General features: G+C 33.2%; 2 protein-coding genes across 3 annotated transcripts; both read left to right on the plus strand.

Annotated features, from left to right (window-relative positions):
* The first annotated feature begins 209 nt into the window (after nucleotides 1-209).
* On the plus strand, nucleotides 210-9,320 carry LOC148308053 (pancreatic lipase-related protein 2-like). Of its 2 annotated transcripts, none has more exons than XM_088262383.1 (6): nucleotides 210-317; nucleotides 1,157-1,260; nucleotides 3,590-3,699; nucleotides 5,934-6,204; nucleotides 7,189-7,431; nucleotides 8,924-9,320. In XM_088262383.1, the coding sequence occupies exons 2-6, from the start codon at nucleotides 1,164-1,166 to the stop codon at nucleotides 9,238-9,240; spliced, it is 1,038 nt and encodes a 345-aa protein (XP_088118509.1). In that variant the 5' UTR covers nucleotides 210-317; nucleotides 1,157-1,163; the 3' UTR covers nucleotides 9,241-9,320. The 2 variants fall into 2 exon arrangements, with proteins under 2 accessions (XP_088118509.1, XP_088118510.1); XM_088262384.1 differs by having other exon boundaries at nucleotides 227-317; nucleotides 1,162-1,260.
* A 3,357-nt stretch (nucleotides 9,321-12,677) lies between these two features.
* LOC148308054 (pancreatic lipase-related protein 2-like) lies at nucleotides 12,678-20,954 on the plus strand. Its single transcript, XM_088262385.1, has 6 exons — nucleotides 12,678-12,758; nucleotides 14,386-14,489; nucleotides 14,767-14,876; nucleotides 16,563-16,833; nucleotides 17,826-18,068; nucleotides 19,630-20,954. The coding sequence occupies exons 2-6, from the start codon at nucleotides 14,393-14,395 to the stop codon at nucleotides 19,917-19,919; spliced, it is 1,011 nt and encodes a 336-aa protein (XP_088118511.1). The 5' UTR covers nucleotides 12,678-12,758; nucleotides 14,386-14,392; the 3' UTR covers nucleotides 19,920-20,954.
* The last annotated feature ends 3,193 nt before the right edge of the window (nucleotides 20,955-24,147 follow it).

Below are 24,147 nucleotides of genomic sequence, written 5' to 3' on the forward strand. Positions count from 1 at the left end.
ACGAAGTCCTGGTTTCGACCTTTATGCGCGTGGCACCTATGACTCAGCTGGAGGCGATTTGGTACTTGATGCGAGCTGCGTACTACGATTTCAATACACATATGAAGTGGGGTCTTTTGGTACCCCTCTTCACATCACGAGTAATTTTTAGATGAATAGTACGGGGAAGAAATATTAAAATATGCTACCAACAAAAAACAACATATCTTAAATTACCATTTTTACTGTTCTGTTTAATTAATATTTTGTAAAACTTATTAAAGTGTAACCGTGTCACAAGATATCAAATATAGAAGTAACCGGCTCTCAAATAATAGGTATTAAAAATGTGATAAAATTAATAACATCAATAAAATATGTACAATATATTTTGTACATTAAAAAAAATCTACACTATATTTTTGATCATATAAAAAAGTATGTATTTATTATTTTCTGTGTATAATGCATGTCCGCCTCCGTAGTGTAATGGTCAGCATGCTCGGCTACCGTTCTGGAGGTCCCGGGTTCGATTCTCAGAGGGGTTTAATTAATATAAGTGATTTTTTCACTCTAATATTTATTAAATATTACACTGGACTGGTACCTGAAGTGGAGGGCTGATCACCTTTCCTTCATGTGTAAACGATCGAGATAACACTGCGTTTATATGAAGCAGTGCCCTATGCACCATTGGGGTGCGGTAAGGGTTTTATTATTATTTATGCACACTATTCAAACAATTTTTATGCAAGTAATTTGCTTAAGGGCGCTTCACGGTGATTGAAATGGGGAAAACGAGATATTGGAAATGATAAAGCAAAGAAATGCGTTTTTAGTTAATTTTTGCATTTCGACATTTTTGCTTATAATTTCTAGTGCAAAAATATTGCCTTCAACGCTTACATTTATGACAAATACCAATGTATATTTATTTTCTAAGTTTTTAGTTACTTGTAAATATCATTTTTAAATGAGTAGTTCATATTTGAAAACGATATAATGATGTACATAATTTTGAGAATTGTTTTCAGTGCGTAGGGTAGAAAAACCGACTAATCGGAGTTTGGTTATTTACGGTTAGCAGCGAAAAGCCGACTTGTCGGCTTTTAGAAGTTAATGTGTAAATAACCTTGACATCTTTGTTGATAATTTTTTTATCGCTGTTTTTTTTAAGGAGAGACATGAAGGTCATTGTGGTATTATTCGCGAGCTGTTTGCCAATGTTTACAAGTCAAGCAAAGGACACAGCTATTTCAAGGGTGGCAACATATTCAAATTGTGAGTTCAAGTTTGAAAAGCCATTTAACACCTAAAGCGCGATGGCCTCAAACAAAACGCGCCCAGCGGTGGTGGGTCTGATCTGACCCAGTACAGAAATCGCCTTTTAGGCGTTTTTCGTCGGGTTTTTATATTTTATATATTATTCAAAATAGCCTACATAGCAATAGGATAATGTGTCATAAGTTTTGTATGAGAATTTTCAAGTTTTTGATAGTTTTGAAATTAAATTATCCAAGCGCATCATTATACATCCAAACGCGACAGCGCGCTGCGGCTCACTACCACAGACTAACTAATTTATATACTCGCTACTACCGCGGAGCATGTCACACGCGCATGTAGCATGGTTGGCAATGAAGCAGTAATTGTAAACATTTTTATTTTTACTGAATTCAAATAATTTGTGTTTTTAATTTTATAACTATATTTTAAGTCAACATCATAACAGATAGAATTATTAACAAAATGCAACTAAGTAATTATCTTCAAATATAAAACGTGGCAGTTAGCTCCAAAAACCACAAAATGATTCTAGGATTTTGAGTTAATATTTCAAGATAAATTTTTGTCCATAATGCAATTAAAATTCAATTTTAAATACAGTGAAAATATTTAAATTTTCATTGAAAAATATATACGGAATTGCCCAAAATGGTATAAATATTCATTTAAAGTTCGCCATTTCTTACATAAACATTTTGCGGGTTTTAGAAATTATGAATACAATTTTGTACGAAACCAAATAAAACTAATTATTATAAAAATTTTATATACAAGTTCGTTAGACATAATAGGTATGATATTTAATTTTATTATTGACCAATAAATTATTACCAAAAAATAAGAGGACAATCGGTACTTTTCTTGTTGAAATCGATGTTTTTATCACTTACTGACATTTCTTATAAAACCACGTTTTCCGTTGCACTTTCAAATTCTGAATCTAAGGTTTTTGAATTCTAAATCACTGTCATCTGCACTATTCTCTCACTTTTCTTTCACTTTTAGAACTGTCCAAAAGTCGTTCAATCTCGTCATGAGATAATTATTTTTTTCCTGCCATTGCGGTAAAGTGTCGAAAAGATTTAAAAAAAATAAAACTAGAAATCGTTCAAATATAAAACAGTTTATTGTGAAGGTCTGTGTTTTGTAATATTAATATTTTTTAAATGTAGATTTACCTTATAGTCTATATATATGATATTTAATCCGTCATACAAGTAAACAAATAAATCAGTTAAAAACAAATATAAAAAAAAACAATAAACGGAAACAATCGCCAAAGATTGACAATGTATGCTTTTGTTTTTGGGATTTCAAAATCACGGCAGACGGCACACTAACACATTGATAGCGAACAACTGACCTTACTGAATATGATTTTTGATATTTTATTTGTTCTTTTTTTTTAAATAAGTCATTTGAATCTGGTCCAATAATTTTCGTTTGTATCTCAATTTGTAGGTATTTTTTTGAAGAACGATTACACTCAAGGAAAACGACGTAAACAAATTACCTATTACGTAATCAATAATTTTCCGCGATGGTGGGTCTGACCAGACCCACCATCGCAGAGGAGGTGTTAAGTGAAACATATTATGTGAAATTTCATAATTTTTTTAAAAATGAATCCGTGAGATGTGTCGCCTTCTTTCGAAATCCGCCAGATCCAATTCGATTTTACAAAAAACCCAAATTCTCCGAGTAACATTTATGTTTAAAATATTTGACTATCATTAGATAAAATATTATGAAATAGAGAGTTTTCCAATTTCTTTGGATTTTTTTTTTTAGTATTTAAAAAAAAACACGAGATACAAACCAATAATGACGTCATCTTAATTTTTGACTTATCCCCGCTCTCTGATTAGCCGATATGGGTCAGAAGGCAAGTTTCATGAATAAAGAGGAGTTTGAAATACATCGCCGTTTTTAAGTATTTTTAGCAGGGTTTTCAAGTATTTCAATATTTTAAACAAAAAAAAACACATTCCGATAGCGTATTTATTTTAAAATATTATAAAATTGGATCTGGCGAATTTTTAAAGTAGGCGACACAGATAGGTGGGTTAAGATGGTTTGGACATGTGGAACGCATGAGTGAGGAAAGAACGGTAATAAAAATTTGGCACGATCAGGTATGTCAAATACTTGAAAGCGGCCTTTTCAGGAGTTTCAATAATCTGCGGGTATGTATGAGGAGACGCATGGATGTGGAAGAGGCGGAGAATGTTTGCAAAGACAGAGTGGTGTGGCGTTCTATTCTTTTAGCCTTTGTAGACAAAACCAAAGTAGATCAAAAGTAAATCAATCATGTAATTTTCAGGTGAAAAGCTTAAGAAGCTTCGCAATGTGCAATACAGTCAGATTAAAGACACAGAACGAGAACCGGATCTGTCTCTTGTGGTGGTCAACCTGTTCTTTGAAGGAAATGTGGTAAGCATTTAATTTTCAACTTATTTTAACCTGCGTTTACTCTTCTGAATACAATAAATAAAAAAAGTTAGACCGCTCAGTTTCACTAAAATCACGTTTTCTTGGATCGCTTGTAGGGTACATAAAGTGTTTTATCGGGACCGCTACACAGTGAGAAAATTGTTGGATAGAATCATAATTTTTGATAAAATATAACATTTTGAGTGTGTCCTAATACTTATTCACAAAATCTGGATTATCTTCAATTACAGGAGTTATTTTCATATTATTTTTTTAACGTCTCATCAAAGATGAATAAGAATATGGAAGTCTGGGCATTTACGGGGATGACAACCGTCATAGGTAGTGTAATGGTCAGCATGCTCGGCTACTGTTCTGAAGGTTCCAGGTTTGATTCCCAGGGGGAGGTCTAATAAATATAAGTGTTTTCTTCACATTTTTCACAAGACCGTGATATCCGGAGTATGTGTAAGACGGAATATATCGTAAGGTGGGGATGACAACGAAGGCGATACTGGAATGAGTAGAACTCTCTACACCCTGAATGGTGTAGAGAGATGAAAAGATCCAAAAAGGTAGAGAGATGATAGCTGGCAGTCAACATCCCAAGAGCGTCAGGCGGAGGTACAGACAGATCCTGAGGATCTGTAATAAAAGAAGATTCTTCACACTCTAATATTTCGTAGTCGTACAGGAGAAAGTGACCAACTACCAAAATGTTAAATGTTCAGGAGGGCCATTTAAGTCACTTTTGCTTGGCAAGAAAATAAACATAAATGCAGTTAGTCATTTTTACCAAGTCAATATGTTTTACCTCCTAGTTTAAAATCCTTTGGGATTTTTTCAGGGCAATATTAAGCTAGTAAGATATCAAATAGTCGATGATCACGTTTTTGTAAAACAATGCACTCGGTCACTTTATCCTGTATGACTACGATTTATTCAATTTTAATAACCCTGGACTGGTACCTGAAGCGGAGGGCTGATCGCCTTTCCTTCATGTATTAACTTTAAAGATAACACTGCATTTATATCCACAATAGGGGTGAGGAAAAGGGTTTGAAGAAGAACTCAATCGATGGTTCAATCCATGGAAAGATCCATGCATGATTTCATCCCAAGAGATAAAATAAGAAATGAAGAAATTAGAAAGAGAATTACAAAGAATAGCGGATATCATGGATCGTATAACAGGAGGCAATAGGCAAGACATGTTGCAAGATAAGTCCTCATAAAATGGACATCAATTTTTTTTATGGAATCCTTGGGAAAATAAAAGAGGCATTGAGAAAAAATGGTGCAACTATTGCAAGCAGCAATAGACTGAAAAAATGGAAGGATACAGAATTGGCTAATATCCAGCAGAGAAGGACAGAAGGTTAAAAAATATGTAAAAATGTTGGCTTGTTTTTCTTTGAGTTTAGCGTCAGATTGCTTGCTCAAATTGGTCACATATCCCTCACTCCTTTCAATAACGTCATATTTCAAAAACAGTCAATTTTCAGTTGTGCATGTTTTCGGAATGCCCAGAAAATGTACTATATCCCAGCAGAAGCGGCATATTTTAAACTTAATATTTACCCGCTACGGGGCAGAAAGAGTTGTTATTGCATTTTGAAGAAAAGGTATTGTTTAATTATTTTTTTATGTCCTAAAGATTTTTCAAATGGAGAAAAAAACAAATACATTTTGCCTAAAAAGATCTGTTGTACAGTAAAAAGTTCAATAAGTGGCTTGACATATTTTTTAATGCATTGTATTATATTTTAAAACATTAAAAACGTTCTCCTGAAAAATTTAGTTTTTAGATTTATGACATTCTTGAAAAGAGTGAGCGATATTTCAAAAATCGTCGATTTTCAATTTTGCATGTTTTCGGAATGTTCAGCAAATGTACTATATCCCAGCCAAAGTGGCATATTTTGAACTTAATAGTTACCCGTTACAGGGCAGAAACTGTTGTTTTTGAATTTTGAAGAAAATGTATTGCTTTTTAAATATACTAAATATTTTTCAAATGGAGAAAAGACATTCAGGTTTTAATTTAAAAGATCTGTTGCACAGTAAAAAGTTCAATAAGTGGCTGGTTATTTATATTTAATACATTTCATTATATTTATAAACTTTAAAACAGTCTCCTGCAAAATATAGTTTTTTAAAAGGAGTAAGCGATATGTCAAGTTTTATTTTCATTGCTGACATTAACACTATTTTCTTGTTTTGTCTTGTTTCAGACAAGTTATCCGCTAAAGAGTGCAGTATCAATGCTGAGTGATCCAAATTTCAATAAAAACTATCCCGTATTGATAGTCACTATAGGTTTGGCTCCAAAAATTGACGGTCTTCTATTAGATATGGTAAAGAAAGTCATGTCCCGAAATTTAAAAATCAACTATATATCCGTGGACTCGGGTGATATATTTTTCAGTGATTTATTGGGGGCATTTACCTATGATAAGTTCATTGGCGAGGAACTTGCGAGACAGTTGGTTGACTTCGTAAAGGGTAGGTTATTCGAAATGAAGATTTACATACATTAAGAGTTACGGAGCTTTTTGTCGAAAGCATACAAGACGTGCAGATGCTGTTGGTGAAAATAATTTGCTGATGAATATTGACAAATCCAAAGCCATGGTTTTTGAAAGAGATGAATGTAGATCTGGGTGTAAAAAATAGTAATTGGGGAAAATTTGGAACAAGTAGATGACTTTATTTATTTAGCTAGTATGTTTTCTATGGCTGGAAAGTAATGGAAAGAAGAGTGAATGGTCCACTGAAAACATTTATATCAAATAAAAGCCAACAGCTAAAGCTTAACTGGCAGTACACTGGAGTCCTGATATGTATGGTAGAGAAGCATAGAGTCGGCAAAAGAAGAATGGATGAAGCAATCTCTCAGACAAATGTGAGGCAAAACGATGTTTAATACATGTTCGAATGGTGAAATAAGGAAAAATGTGAGCATGAAATAGTCGTTAAATGTAAAATTAAGTTAGATATGTTGGGATAGATTGGATATGTGAAAGGAACGAGTGAAGAATGTGGTTGGCTATAGAAGCACAGAAACACCGAGAAAAAACACCTTTGTGCTGCAAAACGATGTATGATAAATGTTCGAATGGTTTTATCAAGAAATAATGCTAGGCCGAGATAAGGATGAAAATTAAGAGAGGTGTGTTGAGATGGTTTGGAGAAAACCGATGAAAACTTGGTTTGATCAAGTATTTCAAATACGTGAAAGAATTGAGGACTTGGAATAATCGGCGGGTAAGTATGATGAGATGCACGAATGTGGAAGAGGGGCAGATTGTTTGCAATGCCATATTAATGTTGCATCCCATTCTCTCTGCCAACCCCTGCTGATAAGCGGAAGGATGGTTATTGTTTTTTATTAAGTTTACTATTAACGCATTCGGAAATAATTTAAAACACCTTATTTGTAATACTAATATGATATAACCAATGTTTTAATTTTTACATTTATTTTAGGCGGTATTTCGCCCAAGGCTATTCACCTTGCCGGTATTAGTCTTGGAACTTCAATTGCTTCAGTTGCGGCAAAGAATTTGGAAGCTATGTTAGGAACCAAAGTAGGCAGGATTACTGGACTTGATCCTGTCGGTCCATGCTTCTTCAACAGTTCATCTGGGTATGAACTCTCTTCCGCGGATGCCGATTTCGTGAACATCATCCACACGTCCATGGGATATTTAGGGACCAACCGTATTTTGGGTGGGTTCAAATGTATTTTGATTTCAATTTTTGATAAATGGTCTTATTTCGCTCGCTCCTTTCAAGAACGTCATAAATCAAGAATCGTCAATTTTAAGTTGTGCATGATTTAAAAATGCCCAGAAAATGTACTATATCCCATATAAAAGAGGCATATTTTTATTTAATATTTACCCGCTACAGGGCAGAAAGTGTTGTTTTTGCATTTTGAAGATAAGGTATTGTTTGATTATTTTTTAAAAATCCTTAATATTTTTTAAATGGAGAAAAAACCTTCAGGTTTTACCTAAAAAGATCTGTTGCACAGTAAAAAGTTCAATAAGTGGCTTGATATTTATTTTAAATACATTGTATTATTTTTTTTAACTTTAAAAACGTTCTCTTGAAAAATCAAGTTTTTCGATTTATGACGTTCTTGAAAGGAGTGAGCGATATGTCATAACGGAATGCCAAACAATTATGGTGACACTGTTTCGAATTACTATCGTTCTCTTGTTTGATCCTATTATAAATATATGTATATATTTATTGGGCTAAAAAAGATTTTAAGTAAAGAAAACTTAATAAGAGTGTACTATGCCATCGTTCACTCGTAACTACAGTATGGCTTTGTTGGATGGGGGGGGGACGTACAAACAACGCCTTGAACCCTATTAAAACAGTTCAGAGAACAGTAATTTATGTCTTTTTCAATAGAGAAATAAACCTTTCAAACAATTTTATTATTCTTTACATTCAAAACTCAAAAGCAGAAAAACAGGAAAATTCAGATTATCAGTAGAAATTTCACTAGTGACATCTATTGGTGAGATTAAGACGTTTTTTACTGAGTTAAAACTCTTATACTTGTATGTGAGGTCCGAATTCTGGATTTTAATCAGGTACATGAGAAACGCCTGAAAATATCCTTTTCATTTTATAATTCTAGCATTTAGTGTGGCCCAATAATTTATTTACAACATTTAGAGTGTATCCAAAAAAAGATATATAATTTCAATAATTGGAGATAATCCAGATTTGTGAACAAGTTTTAACTCTTACCACTCTGTGGGTCAGACATTCTGGCCCGTATGATTCTAGTAGGCAGCTCCGTGGGATACAATGTCTGGCCCAGCGCAGGTATAACTTTAATCACTGATTTCTCTATCACCCAAGTATATTCCAACAAAAATATTTAACTTATATACAGTTAATCTTAATTAACATGGTCATACAAATTGCCAGACAGAGTGTCCCAAAATTAGGGAAGCAAAATATTTATTTAAATAGTAGAAAAACGTTGCATTATTTTGATCAGAGTAGCTTATCAGTTATGAGAAAAAATGTGGAAAGGGTTAATATTGATAGGGATCTATATCTCTAATATTTTGATGGAGAATAATCCAGTTTTTAATACGATAAAGATGATGTGGTTTTGGAATCAGCCGAACAGAATAAATTAAATCTACATTATTCCATTGTTTTTATTTTGAATTTTTCTCGTTTTTTTAAGGACACGTGGACTTCTTTCCAAATGGAGGGGTCCCACAGGGACGTGGTTATGCTATCGATCATCACAAGAGCTACCTCTATTTTTTCGAATCTTTATTCTTTCCCGAGAATTTCATGGCTGTGAAGTGTCCCGACTGGGAGACCTTCCAGAAAGGAGACTGCATCAACAATGAACGGCAGTATATGGGATATTGGACATCTCCAGAGGCTCGTGGGTTATTCTTCCTCAGGACGAAAAGAAACTTTTTATTTGGCCTAGGGGAGGAAGGCACCCTACCCGAGCGTTCTTCGTCTAACACTATTATCGGCAAAGACTAATTTTCGTTCTCGTTTGCGAAAAATAATCAGTTATGGTGGATATAAAATAAAATCAGACATTAAAATATTGTTTAAACTTGTGTATTTTTCGTATCATTTTTTTTTATCTATTTATTATTTAATTTTTTTCAACACTTTATACAATACTGTTTTATAATTGTTAAAATACAATATTTTTTTGATGAACGCCTCACTATGCATAGCCCGTGACGAGACGTCCTGCCCAACATCTTGGCCATGCTGCAGCCGAAGAAGACCGAGAAGGCGCAATAATACAGCGGCTCCACTTTCCCCCCTTCAGACTCAGCGGATTGACGACGTTTTTCTATAATATATTTATATTATTATTACCATTTCCATGTCATAATCCATTTTGTATAAGCAAGCGCTTTTGAGGTAGTATTTTACAAAAATGGCGCTATTTAAATCATCCAAAATTATTGTTATTATGATTATCATTATATAAAGATATATAATACATAAGTTTAAGAGAATTTACATATCTAGATAATTCAGCTAATTCAGCACAAAACAAAGTAAATTGATATAAACATAATTTATATACATTTTATATTTTTGACATCTCAACATAGATGAAAAATAATACGGAAGTCTGGGCATTTACAGGGCTTACGACCACCATAGGCTGGTTTAAGTGTAACATTCACCAAGTTCACCCATGATTGACAACCACACACTGAAATTCTTGTAAGTTCTATATATAAGATCCAATTTTAAAAGATGTACAAGAATCACTATTCGTAAGACGAAGAATATGATTTCGTATTCTTTTTCATCTATGTTGAGATGTGAAAAAATTACATGATAAATAACTCCTACAATTGGAGATAATCCAGATTTTTAAACAAGAATTTGGACACGCTTAAAATTTTGTTTTTGTATTTTTCCTATAATTTTTAATTTTAATTCATAATAAACTACAGTTGTTAATATATATACAGTCGATATCGAAAATCCAAAACCAATACCGTTATTTTTAAGTGCACTTTTAAATTTAGCGCGATGGCTATCGGTAACCTGAAATGCCGCAGTCACTGTTATGATGCTGTGAATTTGTAAAATTGATGAAATGTAAATTGTCTGGTTTTCATAAGAAGGAGTTTTACATTTTGGTAAATGTTTGATTAATTTTAAATACAAATATTTTCTACAATAAAATAACAACCATGTATTTTTTTCCACATCAATTTTATTTGACGTAACTGACATCATGATGTCGGTTATGACGAAACCCGGTTGCTGGTCAAATAAAATTGATGTGGAGATTCATCTCCTTCTAGTCATAGAAAAAAATCGATAAAATTTTTAAATTGGTGGAGCAAGACTGATATGCAAGCTGTCGAGAAATAGCGGAGACACTAAACATCAACCACATGGCAGTTTGCAATCATTTGAAAAGAGCAAGCTACAAAAAGAAGGGCAATATTTGGGTGCCACATGAATTAACGTAAACAAATTTTACTGGCCGAATTACATTAGTGAAATGCTGCTGAAACGCAACGAAATCGAAACATTTTTGAAGCAAATCATTAAAGACCATAACAAAGTGGATGAAATACGAGAATATCAAATGCATGTAATCATGCTCAAATGCTGGTAACCCTCCACAAACGCCTTCAAAGCCTGGATTATCGGCAAACAATGTTATGTTGAGTGTTTGGTGGGATGGGAAGGGAGTTGTCCATTATGAGTTTTTGTAACCTGGCGAAACCATCAATGCAGTCCTGTTGACCGTTTGAACGAAGCAATCCAGAAAGAACGACCAGAATTAGTTGTGTTCCATCATGACAATGCCCGGCCACACACATCTTTGATGACTCTGAACTAATTGATGGTACTTGGTTGGAAAGTTTTGATGCATCCACCATATAGTCCGGATCTTGCACTATCCGATTTATATTTGTTTCGGTCTCTGTAAAAATCTCTTGATGGCAAAAAATGGTCGACAGAAGAGCCGCTGAAAATCACTTGGCCAAGTTTGTCGATGATAAACCCCAGAAGTTCTATTCCGATAAAATTATGAAGTTACCCGATAAATGGCAAAAGGTCACAAAAAATAGTGGTCAATACATACTTCATTAAATTTGATTTTCAATTAAGAAAATTTTTGATCAAAGATTTACCAAAAAACCGCACAGACTTTTTATATCTATAATATCAGCAAGACTTGCCAGATATGCTTCCTTAGAGTCTTCATTTCTGACACTCTTAGCGTGTTTTTTTCGTAACTTCGGTGTCCGCTCTGCATTCCATACCATATCCACAAAAAAGTTGAACATTTTAATTTTGTCAGGATTTTTCCATAAAGAATTTTTCAGGCATCCTGAGATGACTGTAGCCTTGCTTATTTGCCCCACCACTTGGTAAATCTATTTGAACACACAGGTCGACACCAAATTAACATATTTATGGAAATTAATTTCTTATACACCGGTCCAAGTATCATTGTCGTATCTCAGCAAAAACATCTATGAAATTTGGACTGTAGTTGTTATGAACATACACATAAGTTTCTTATACGTTATAATTTTACCATATTATGCACCTTAGTGCATTAGCCTTGTCGGATCTAACAGGGGGATTGGAATCCCCCATATAGGAATTATAATTCAATAACTTTAGTATTATAAGAGCTACTTAAACCATTTTTTGTAATCTTAATAATATTTAAGAAAAAAATGCCTTTCTTTTATCATAATTTAAAATCGTTAAATGTTTCGAAATATATCGTTTTTGATATAAATCACAATCAGTCGATACCGCGAGAAATACGTACTTTTATATTAGCATGTTTATATTCTTTATTGGCACTTTTTATTAGTACATTTTTTCTCCAACCGGTTTCGACAAGAACCTTGTCATCATCAGGGTTAAACATGTACTTATTTTTAAATATAGGAATATTGATAGTTAGGTGAGTGGAGAAAAAATACAAAAAATGGTAAAAACCAAGTTTATGTATTTTATAAAGTTTATAAAATATTTAAAATATGCCACAAAGTATCTGCGAAAAACATTCAAGAAATGTTTATTTTTGGCTGCTGGCTATATTTTTCTTTCACTAAAATGAAAGTTTCTTTCATTCTTGTAAATAAGGAGAAAGCGCAACAACTAGACTACTCTGTTTTTATTTGATCCGATTTCCGGCCTTTCAGTCGGCGCTTGACAGCGCGTTGTAATGGACGTGGCACCTATGACTCAGCTGGAGGCGATTTGGTACTTGTTGCGAACTGCGTATGACGATTTCAATACATATATGAAGTGGGGTCTTTTGGTACCCCCCTTCGGATCACGAGTAATTTATAGACGAATAGTATGGGAAAGAAATATTAAAAATTACCACGAACAAAAAATACTATTTCTTCAATAAAAATTTGTTTCTGTCTAATTGATATTCTGTTTTATTAACATTTAATGATATTTATTAAAAGTCTTTGACAAAGAGTGGCTGTGTTATTAGATATCAAATATAGAAGTAACCGGTTCTCAAGTACTGGGTAATAATAAATGTGATAAAACTAAAAATTGTTTTACCGTTCTTTCGTCACTCATTCGTTCCACATGTCCAAACCATCTCAGCACACCTTTCTTAATTTTATCGATAATGCTTAACTTAGCTTTGCGTTTTTTTCTTATTTCACCATTCGAACATCTATCATACATCGTTTTGACGGACATTCGTCAGGGGGATCACATTTCGACAGCATTCAGTCTACTTTCATCCTACTTTTGCTAACTCCGCGCTTCGCTTCTATACATTACGGCTGTCCAAACTCAAAACACAGTAAGGGACATTTTTTTGTAGTACGTTTTTTTTTGCATTTTTGGACAAAGTAGATTCTACTAAATACAAAAATTAAAAAAAAAACTTAGTACAAAAAATGTCCCTTACTTTGTTTTAAGTTCGGACATCCGATTAGGGTTGGAACCAGGACTCCCTTGTTTGCTGTCATTTTACATTTACAGATGAATCAAAAGCAGGAACAATGTTATTGAAGTAATAATAAAGGCTTTCATTATTTTTATATTACTCAAATGCCACATTTGGTATGTTTGGGAGTCCGGATAAAAATCTTTGCCAGGCAGCATCTGGCCTGCGAGTTGGTATATTGGCGACCTTTGATCTATGCAAAAGAGGTCCTGCCTTGTGTATATCTAGACCTCCATATTTCCCTCTTAACACTTGTTAACAATTTTTAAAATAATTGCCTCAAAAACAAAGCAAATTTGTAGTTAGAGCAAAAAATACAAGCAATTAATAAATAAATTCATAATTTTTGAACCAATCGTTTAAGTATTGTAATTTTTATTATATTTACTACCAAAGGTCAGTTTTTCTGCCCTACGTACTGGAAAAAATTCTCACTATGTTTATCACCATATAAAAAAATTATTGTTTTTTTTTATTTTACAAAATATGTACATATTTAAATAATACAAAATACTTGGTAAATATACAATACATTTCAAATATTACGTTTCTACCACTATAATAAAGTATGGTTTATACTTGTGTTTAAAGAGGAAGCTCGTTTTACATTTTTTTATTACCGAAGTAAATTAAACAAAGGAAATTAAAATATAAATAAAAAATAAAAATAGTAAATTAAAAATAAAAAAAATATTCCTTGGTATGGAGTCTAGGTAGGGGTGAGTTACATATGTGTTTTTGTTAATTTATATTTTGAACTATTAATATGAAAAGGATATTAACTAGGAACAAAACATTTAAAAAATAAAAATGCACTATTTTTTGTCAAAATATTACATGTTAAAGACAATATTTTAAATTAATAAAAAATGTGTGGGGAATGAATCACAATACGACGATTTTCGCTTAAAATTATAAGTGCAAAAATATTGTGTTTGACGTGTACATTTATGACAAATAATAATGCATATTTATTTTTGAATTTTTTCCCTAGTTATCCTTTTTAAATGATATAATGTTGTACATAATTCTGAAAATTATTTTTAATACGTAGGGTAGGAGATCCGACTAATAGGTGTTTGGTCCTTAGGGTTGGCAACGAAAAGCCATCCTAGTCGGCTTTTGGTAGTTGATGTGTAAATTACCTTAAAAGCTTAGTTGATAATTTTTAATGCTGTTGTTGTTTTTTTAAGGAGAGACATGAAGTTCATTGTGGTGTTATTCGCGAGCTGTTTGCTAATGTTGACAAGTCAAGCAAAGGACACAGCTTTCTCAAGGGTGTTTACATATTCAAATTGTGAGTGTTGGTTTAAAAATTCATTTAAGAATAACATATTTGCATAAAAATTTCATCAATTTGTTAAAAATATATCCGTGAGATAGGTGTGTTAAAATGATTTGGACATGTGGAACGTATGAGTGAGGAAAGAACTGTAAAAATGTATGAGGAGACGCATGGATGTGGAAGAGGCGGAGAATCTTTGCAAAGACAGAGTGGTGAGGCATTCTATTCTCTTGCCCTTGTAGACAAAATGAAAAGAAGATCAAAAGTAAATCGATCATATAATTTTCAGGTGAAAAGCTTAAGAAGCTTCGCAATGTGCAATACAGTCAGATTAAAGACACAGAACGAGAACCGGATCTGTCTCTTGTGGTGGTCAACCTGTTCTTTGAAGGAAATGTGGTAAGCATTTAATTTTCAACTTATTTTAACCTGGGTTTACTCTTCTGAATACAATAAATAAAAAAAGTTAGACCGCTCAGTTTCACTAAAATCACGTTTTCTTGGATCGCTTGTAGGGTACATAAAGTGTTTTATCGGGACCGCTACACAGTGAGAAAATTGTTGGATAGAATCATAATTTTTTATATAATATGATATAAAACATTTTGAGTGTGTCCAAATACTTGTTCACAAAATCTGGATTATCTTCAATTACAGGAGTTATTTTCATATTATTTTTTTAACATCTCATCAAAGATGAATAAGAATATGGAAGTCTGGGCATTTACGGGGATGACAACCGTCATAGGTAGTGTAATGGTCAGCATGTTCTTGGCTACTGTTCTGAAGGTCCCAGGTTCGATTACCAGGGGGAGGTCTAATAAATATAAGTGTTTTCTTCACATTTTTCACAAGACCGTGATATCCGGAGTATGTGTAAAACGGAATATATTGTGAGTTTGGGACGACAACGAAGGCGATACTGGAATGAGCATTTAAACAGAATGTCAGAAGACTGACTTCCACGTATCGCCCTTCAAGGAAACCCAACCCTGAACGATGTAGACCTCAGACCTCCAAAATAGTGGATCTCAAGAGCAATAGGCGGAGATACAGATAGATCCTGAGGATCTGTTACAAGAAAAATATTTTTTTCACTCTAATATTTATTCAATAATAATAACCCTGAAGCGGAGAGCTGATCGCCTTTCCTTCATGTATTAACTATCAAGATGACACTGCGTTTATATCCACAATAGAGGTGAGGATAAGGGTTTGAAGAAAAACTCAATCGATGGTTTAATCCATGGAAAGATCCATGCATGATTTCAGCCTGTGAGATAAAATAAGAAATGGAGAAATTAGGAAGAGAATTATAAAGAATAGCGGATATCATGGATCGTATAACAGGAGGCTATAGGCAAGACATGTTGCAAGACAAGTTCTCATAAAATGAACATCAAATTTTTTATGGAATCCTTGGGAAAATAAAAGAGGCATGGGAAAAATGGTGGGAAGACATAGCCACTGTGGGGGGTAAAAACTGGCTGCAAGCAGCAACAGATTGAAAAAAAATGGAAGGATACGGAATTGGCTAATAGTTAATTGTGAAGGACAGAATGCTAAAAAATAAGTTAAAAGCATGATTTGCTTTTCTTTGAGTTTAGCGTCAGATTGCTTGTTCAAATTGGTTTCATATCACTCACTCCTTTCAATAACGTCATATTTCAAAAACAGTCAATTTTCAGTTGTGCATGTTTTCGGAATGCCTAGAAAATGTACTATATCCCAGCAGAAGTGGCATATTTTTAACTTAATATTTACCTGCTACGGGGCAGAAAGTGTTGTTTTTGCATTTTGAAGAAAAGGTATTGCTCTTTAAATGTACTAAATTTTTTTCAAATGGAGAAAAAACATTCAGTTCTTACCTTTAAAGATCTGTTGCGCAGTAAAAAGTTCAATAAGTGGCTGTTTATTTATTTTTAATACATTTCATTATATTTATAAACTTTAAAAACGATCTCCTGCAAAATCATTTTTTTATTTATTTCGTTGTTGTAAGGAATGAGCGATATGTCAAGTTTTATTTTCATTGCTGATTTTTGTGCGACATTAACACTATTTTCATGTTTTGTCTTGTTCCAGACAAGTTATCCGCTAACGAGTGCAGTATCAATACTGAGCGATCCAAATTTCAATAAAACCTATCCCGTATTAATAGTTACTAGAGGTTTGGCTCCGAAAATTGACGGTCTTCTATTAGATATGGTAAAGAAAGCCATGTCCCGAAATTTAAAAATCAACCTTATATCCGTGGACTCGGGTGATATATTTTTCAGTGATTTATTGGGGGCATTTACCAATGATAAGTTCATTGGCGAGGAACTTGCGAGACAGTTGGTTGACTTCGTAAAGGGTAGGTTATTCGAAATGAAGATTTACATACATTAAGAGTTAGGGAGCTTTTTGTCGAAAGCATACAAGACGTGCAGATGCTGATGGTGAAAATGATTTGCTGATGAATATTGACAAATCCAAAGCCATGGTTTTTGAAAGAGATGAATGTAGATCTGGGTGTAAAAAATAGTAATTGGGGAAAATTTGGAACAAGTAGATGACTTTATTTATTTAGCTAGTATGTTTTCTATGGATGGAAAGTAATGAAAAAAATAGTGAATGGTCCACTGAAAACATTTATATCAAATAAAAGCCAACAGCTAAAGCTTAACTGGCAGTATACACTGGAGTCCTGATATGTATGGTAGTGAAGCATAGAGTCGGCAAAAGAAGAATAGATGAAGCAATCTCTCAGACAAATGTGAGGTAAAACGATGTTTAATACACGTTCCAATTGTGAAATTAGGAAAAATGCGAGCATGAAATAATCGTTAAATGTAAAATTAAGTTAGATGTGTTGTGATAGATTGGATATGTGAAAGGAACGAGTGAAAAATGTGGTTGGCAATAGAAACAGAGAAAGACCGAGGAAAAAAACCTTTGTGCTGCAAAACGATGTATGATAAATGTTCGAATGGTTTTATCAAGAAAGAATGGTAGGCCGAGATTAGAACTAAGGATGAAAATTAAGAAGGTGTGTTGAGATGGTTTTGAGAAAACCGATGAAAACTTGGCTTGATCAAGTATTTCAAATACGCGAAATAATTGAGGACTCGGAATAATTGGCGGGTAAGTATGATGAGATGCATGAATGTGGAAGAGGGGAAGATTGTTTGCAATGCCATATTGATGTTGCGTTCCATTCTCTCCGCTAACTCCAGTTGAAAAGCGGAAGGATGGTTAGTGTTTTTTATTAAGTTTACTATTAACGCATTCGGATACAATGTAAGTCACCTTATTTGAAATATTATTATGATATGACCAATGTTTTATTTTTTACATTTATTTTAGGCGGTATTTCGCCCAAGGCTATTCACCTTGCCGGTATAAGTCTTGGAGCTTCAATAGCTTCAGTTGCGGCAAAGAATTTGGAAGCTGTGTCAGGAACCAAAGTAGGCAGAATTACTGGTCTTGATCCTGTCGGTCCATGCTTCTTCAACAGTTCATCTGGGTATGAACTCTCTTCCACGGATGCCGATTTCGTGGACATCATCCACACATCTATGGGATATTTAGGGACCAACCGTGTTTTGGGTGGGTTCAAATGTATTTTGATTTCAATATTTGATAAATGGTCTTATTTCGATCGCTCCTTTCAAGAACGTCATAAATAAAAAATCGTCAATTTTGAGTTGTGCATGATTTCGGAATGCCCAGAGAATGTACTGTATCCCAGCAAAAGAAGCATATTTTTATTCTATATCTACCCGCTACAGGGCAGAAAGAGTTATTTTTGCATTTTGAAGATAAGGTATTGTTTAATTATTTTTTTAAATATCCTAAATATTTTTTAAATGGAGAAAAAACCTTCAGGTTTTACATAAAAAAATCTGTTGCACAGTATAAAAGTTCAGTAAGTGGCTTGATATTTATTTTAAGTACATTGTATTGTATATTTTAACTTAAAAAACGTTCTCCTGAAAAATCAAGTTTTTCGATTTATGACGTTCTTGAAAGGAGTGAGCGATATGGTATGACGGAATGCCAGATAATTAGGGTGACACTGTTTCGAATTACTATCGTTCTCTTGTTTGATCCATCCGCATATATTTTTTTTTAATATTTACAAAAATATGTATATATTTATTAGGATGAGAAAGATTTTAAGTAAAGAAAACTTAAAAAGAGTGTACTATGCCATTGTTTCCTTCTTACTACAGTATGGCTTTGTTGGATGGGGGGGGACGTATAAACAACGCCTTGAACCCTATCAAAACATTTCAGCCAGAAAACAGTAATTTGTCTTTTTCAAAAGAAGAAAAAAACCTATCCAACAATTTTATTATTTTTGACATTCAAAACTCAAAAGCAGAAAAACAGGAAAATTCTGATTATTAGTAGAAATTTCACTAGTGACATCTATTGGTGAGATTAAGAATTTTTTATTGAGTTAAAACTCTTATACTTGTATGTGAGGTCTGAGTTCTGGATTTTAATCAGATACATGAGAAACGCCTGAAAATATCCTTTTCATTTTATAATTCTAGCATTTAGTGTGGCCCGATAATTTATTTACAACATTTAAAGTGTGTCCAAAGGAGTAACTTTTTATTATTTTTTGACATCACAACATAGATGTCAAAAAAAGATAAATAATTGGAGATAATCCAGATTTGTGAACAAGTTTTAACTCTTACCGGTCTGTGGGTCAGACATTCTGGCCCGTATGATTCTAGTGGGCATCTCCGTGAGCCACAATGTCTGGCCCAGCGCAGGTATAACTTAAATCACTGATTGCTCTATCGCCCAAGTATATTCAAACAAAAATATTTAACTTATATACAGTTAATCTTAATTAACATAGTCATACAAATTGCTAGACAGAGTGCCCCAAAATTAGGGAACCAAAATATTTATTTTAATAGTAGAAAAACGTCTCATTTTTTTAATCAGAGTAGCTGATCAGTTATGAGAAAACATGGTCATGGTGAAAAGAGTTAATATTGACAGGGATCTATATCTGTAATATTCTGATGGAGAATAATCCAGTTTTTAATACGATAAAGATGATGTGGTTTTGGAATCAGCAGACCAGAATAAATTAAATCTTCATTATTCCATTGTTTTTATTTTCTGTTTTTCTCGTTTTTTTAAGGACACGTGGACTTCTTTCCAAATGGAGGGGTCCCACAGGGACGTGGTTATGCTACCGATCATTACAAGAGCTCCCTCTATTTCTTCGAATCTTTATTCTATCCCGAGAATTTCATGGCTGTGAAGTGTCCCGATTGGGAGACCTTCCAGAAAGGAGACTGCATCTACAATGAACGGCAGAATATGGGATATTGGACATCTCCAGAGGCTCGCGGGTTATTCTTCCTCAGGACGAAAAAAAACTTTTTATTTGGCCTAGGGGAGGAAGGCACCGTACCCGAGCGTTCTTGATCTAACACTATTATCGGCGACGACTAATATTCGTTCTCTAATACAGCAGTTCCCAACCTGACGTACGCGAAAAATTATCAGCAATGGCGTACATAAAATAAAATCAGACATAAAAATATTATTTTAACTGGTGAATTATTCAGATCATTTTTTTTATTTTTATTACTATTTCTTTTTTCACAATACCTAATACAATACTGTTATATAATTTTTACAATACCATATTTTTTGATAAACGCCTCATTAAGCATAACCTGTGATATTGGACGTTCATTAACATTATTTGAAAAAATATATAAGAGAATATACATATCTAGATAATACAAGGAACGCAAAACAAAACAAAGTAAATTGATATAAACAAAATTATAAATACATTTTATATTTTTGACATTTCAACATAGACGAAGAAGAATATGGAACACTTGGCATTTACGGGCCTTGCGGCCATCATAGGCTCATTCAAGTGATCTCTTTACACACGTGTAACATTCACCAATTTTACCCATTATTGACAACCACACAATGAAATTCTTGTAAGTTCTATATATAAGATCCAATTTCGAAAGATTGTACGAGAATCACTAGAATTGTCATTAGTGGCATCTATTCGTGAGACGAAGAATATTCATTCGTATTCTTTTTCATCTATGTTGAGGTATGAAAAAATTATATGATAAATAACTCCTACAATTGGAGATAATCCAGATTTGTGAACAAGTATTCGGACCCGCTTAAAATGTTGTTTTTGTATTTTTCCTATAATTTTTAATTTTAATTAATAATATACTACAGTTATTAATATATATCCCTACAGTCGATATCGAAAATCCAACAACCAATACCGTTATTTTTAAGTGCACTTTTAAATTTAGCGTTATAGCTATCAGTAACCTGAGATGCCGCCGTCACTGTTATGATGCTGTGAATTTGTAAAATTGATGAAATGTAAATCGTCTGGTTTTCATAAGAAGATGTTTTACATTTAGGTAAATGTTTGACTAATTTTAAATACAAATATTTTCTACAATAAAATAACAGCCATGCATTTTTTTTCCACATCAATTTTATTTGACGTAACCAACATCATCAGACTGGTAATGTCGGTTTCGATGAAACCCGGTTGCTGGTCAAAAAAAATTGATGTGGAGATTCATCTCCTTCTAGTCATAGAAAAAAATCGATAAAATTTTTAAATTGGTGGAGCAAGACTGATATGCAAACTGTCGAGAAATAGCGGAGACACTAAACATCAACCACATGGCAGTTTGCAATTATTTGAAAAGAGCAAGCTACAAAAAGAAGGGCAATTTAAGTGCCACACAAATTAACGCTAAGAAATTTTACTGACCGAATTACCATTAGTGAAATGCTGCTGAAACGCAATGAAATCGAAACATTTTTGAAGCAAATCATTAAAGATTATAAAAAAGTGGGTGAAATACGAGAATATCAAATGCATGTACAACATTTTGAGTGTGTCCAAATACTTGTTCACAAAATCTGGATTATCTCCAATTACAGGAGTTATTTTCATATTATTTTTTGATATCTCATCAAAGATGAAGAAGAATATGGAATTCTGGGCATTTACGGGGCTTACGACCGTCATCCGCTGGTTTAAGTGGTCACTTTACACACGTGTAACATTCACCAATTCTACCCATTATTGACAACCACACTACTCAAATTCTTGGAAGTTCTATATATATGAACCAATTTAGAAACCTTGTTCATGAATCACTAGAACTTCACTAGAGACATCTATTGGTGAGATGTAAAGAAGCTTTTTATTAAGCAGAAACTCTTATATTAGTATGTGAGATCCGAATCCTGGATTATAATCACACACATGAGAAACGCCAGAAAATACCATTTTCATTTTTATTAATAAGTTTATAATTTTACCAGATAATTTATTTACAACATTTTGAGTATGTCCAAATACTTGTTCACAAAATCTGGATTATCTCCAATTACAGGAGTTATTTTCATATTATTTTTTGACATCTCATCAAAGATGAAGAAGAATATGGAAGTCTGGGCATTTACGGGGCTTACGACCGTCATCGGCTGGTTTAAGTGATCACTTTACACACGTGTAACATTCACCAATTCTACCCATTATTGACAACCACACTACTCAAATTCTTGGAAGTTCTATATATATGAACCAATTTAAAAACCTTCTTCATGAATCACTAGAGACATCTATTGGTGAGATGTAAAGAAGCTTTTTATTTTAAAAACTTCCATATTCTTCTTCATCTTTGATAAGATATCAAAAAATAAAATTAAAACAACTCCTGTAATTGGAGATAATCCAGATTTTGTGAACAAGTATTTGGACACACTCAAAATGTTGTAAATAAATTATCTGGTCAAATTAAAAGCTTATTAATAAAAATGAAAATGGTATTTTCTGGCGTTTCTCATGTATGTGATTATAATCCAGGATTCGGATCTCACATACTAGTATAAGAGTTTCTGCTTAATAAAAAGCTTCTTTACATCTCACCAATAGATGTCTCTAGTGAAGTTCTAGTGATTCATGAACAAGGTTTCTAAATTGGTTCATATATATATAGAACTTCCAAGAATTTGAGTAGTGTGGTTGTCAATAATGGGTAGAATTGGTGAATGTTACACGTGTGTAAAGTGATCACTTAAACCAGTCGATGACGGTCGTAAGCCCCGCAAATGCCCAGATTTCCATATTCTTCTTCATCTTTGATGAGATATCAAAAAATAATATCAAATGCATGTAATCATGCTCAAATGCTGGTGACCCTCCAGAAACGCCTTGAAAGCCTGGATTATCGGCAAACAATGTTATGTTGAGTGTTTGGTGGGATTGGAAGAGAGTTGTCCATTATGAGTTTTTGTAACCTGGCGAAACCATCAATGCAGTCCTGTTGACCGTTTGAACGAAGCAATCCAGAAAGAACGACCAGAATTAGTTGTGTTCCATCATGACAATTCCCGGCCACACACATCTTTGATGACTCTGAACTTATTGATGGTACTTGGTTGGAAAGTTTTGATGCATCCACCATATAGTCCGGATCTTGCACTGTCTGATTCATATTTGTATCGGTCTCTGTAAATTCTCTTGATGGCAAAAAATTGGTCGACAGAAGAGCCGCTGAAAATCACTTGGCCAAGTTTTTCGATGATAAACCACAGAAGTTCTATGATGGTGAAAAATGGCAAGAGATCACAAAAAATAGTGGTCAATACATACTTCATTAAATTTGATTTTCAATTAAGAAATTTTTTGATCAAAGATTTACCAAAAAACCGCTCAGACTTTTTTGCTCAGGCAAGTCTTGCTAATATTATATGACCCAATATAATATTAGCAAGACTTGCCAGATATGCTTCCTTAGAGTCTTCATTTCTGAAATTCTTAGCAGGTTTTTTTTGTTACTGCGGTGTCCGCTCTGCATTCCATACCATATCCACAAAAAAGTTGTACATTTTAATTTTGTCAGGGTTTTTCCATAAAGAATTTTTCAGGCATCCTGAGATGACTGTAGCCTTGCTTATTTGCCCCACCACTTGGTAAATCTATTTGAACACACAGGTTGACAACAAATTAACATATTTATGGAAATTAATTTCTTATACACCGGTCCAAGTATCATTGTCGTACCTCAGCAAAAACATCTATGAAATTTGGACTGTAGTTGTTATGAACATACACATAAGTTTCTTTTACGTAATAATTTAATCATATTATGCAACTTAGTGCATTAACCTAGTCGGATCTAACAGGGGGATTGAAATCCCCTATATACGAATTATAATTCAATAACTTAAGTATTATAAGAGCTTCTTAAACAATTTTTTTTGTAATCATAAAAATAATATTTAAGAAAAAAAAATACCTTTCTTTTGTCATAATTTAAAATCGTTAAATGTTTCGAAATATATCGTTTTTGATATAAATCACAATCAGTCGATACCGCGAGAAATACGTACTTATATATTAGCATGTTTATATTCTTTATTAGCACTTTTTATCAGTACATTTTTTCTCCAACCGGTTTCGACAAGAACCTTGTCATCATCAAGGTTAAACATATACTAATTTTTAAATATAGGAATATTTGCTAGTGAGGTGAGTGGAGAAAAAATACATCAATAAAAAAAATCGTAAAAACCAAGTTTATTTATTTAATAAAGTTTATAAAATATATAAAATATGCCACAATTATATAAAATA

Source organism: Brachycentrus maculatus, unplaced genomic scaffold (genome assembly GCF_059751285.1).
Source record: "Brachycentrus maculatus isolate JH-2025_06_01 unplaced genomic scaffold, ASM5975128v1 h1tg000178l, whole genome shotgun sequence".
Taxonomy (NCBI): Eukaryota; Metazoa; Arthropoda; class Insecta; order Trichoptera; family Brachycentridae; genus Brachycentrus; species Brachycentrus maculatus.

Coding starts and splice junctions, on each gene's coding strand:
- LOC148308053 (XM_088262383.1), top strand. CDS start 1,164: ATGAAGGTCATTGTGGTATTATTCGCGAGCTGTTTGCCAATGTTTACA. Junction 1,261..3,589: donor GGTGGCAACATATTCAAATT/GTGAGTTCAAGT, acceptor TGTAATTTTCAG/GTGAAAAGCTTAAGAAGCTT. Junction 3,700..5,933: donor TGTTCTTTGAAGGAAATGTG/GTAAGCATTTAA, acceptor GTCTTGTTTCAG/ACAAGTTATCCGCTAAAGAG.
- LOC148308054 (XM_088262385.1), top strand. CDS start 14,393: ATGAAGTTCATTGTGGTGTTATTCGCGAGCTGTTTGCTAATGTTGACA. Junction 14,877..16,562: donor TGTTCTTTGAAGGAAATGTG/GTAAGCATTTAA, acceptor GTCTTGTTCCAG/ACAAGTTATCCGCTAACGAG. Junction 16,834..17,825: donor GTTGGTTGACTTCGTAAAGG/GTAGGTTATTCG, acceptor CATTTATTTTAG/GCGGTATTTCGCCCAAGGCT.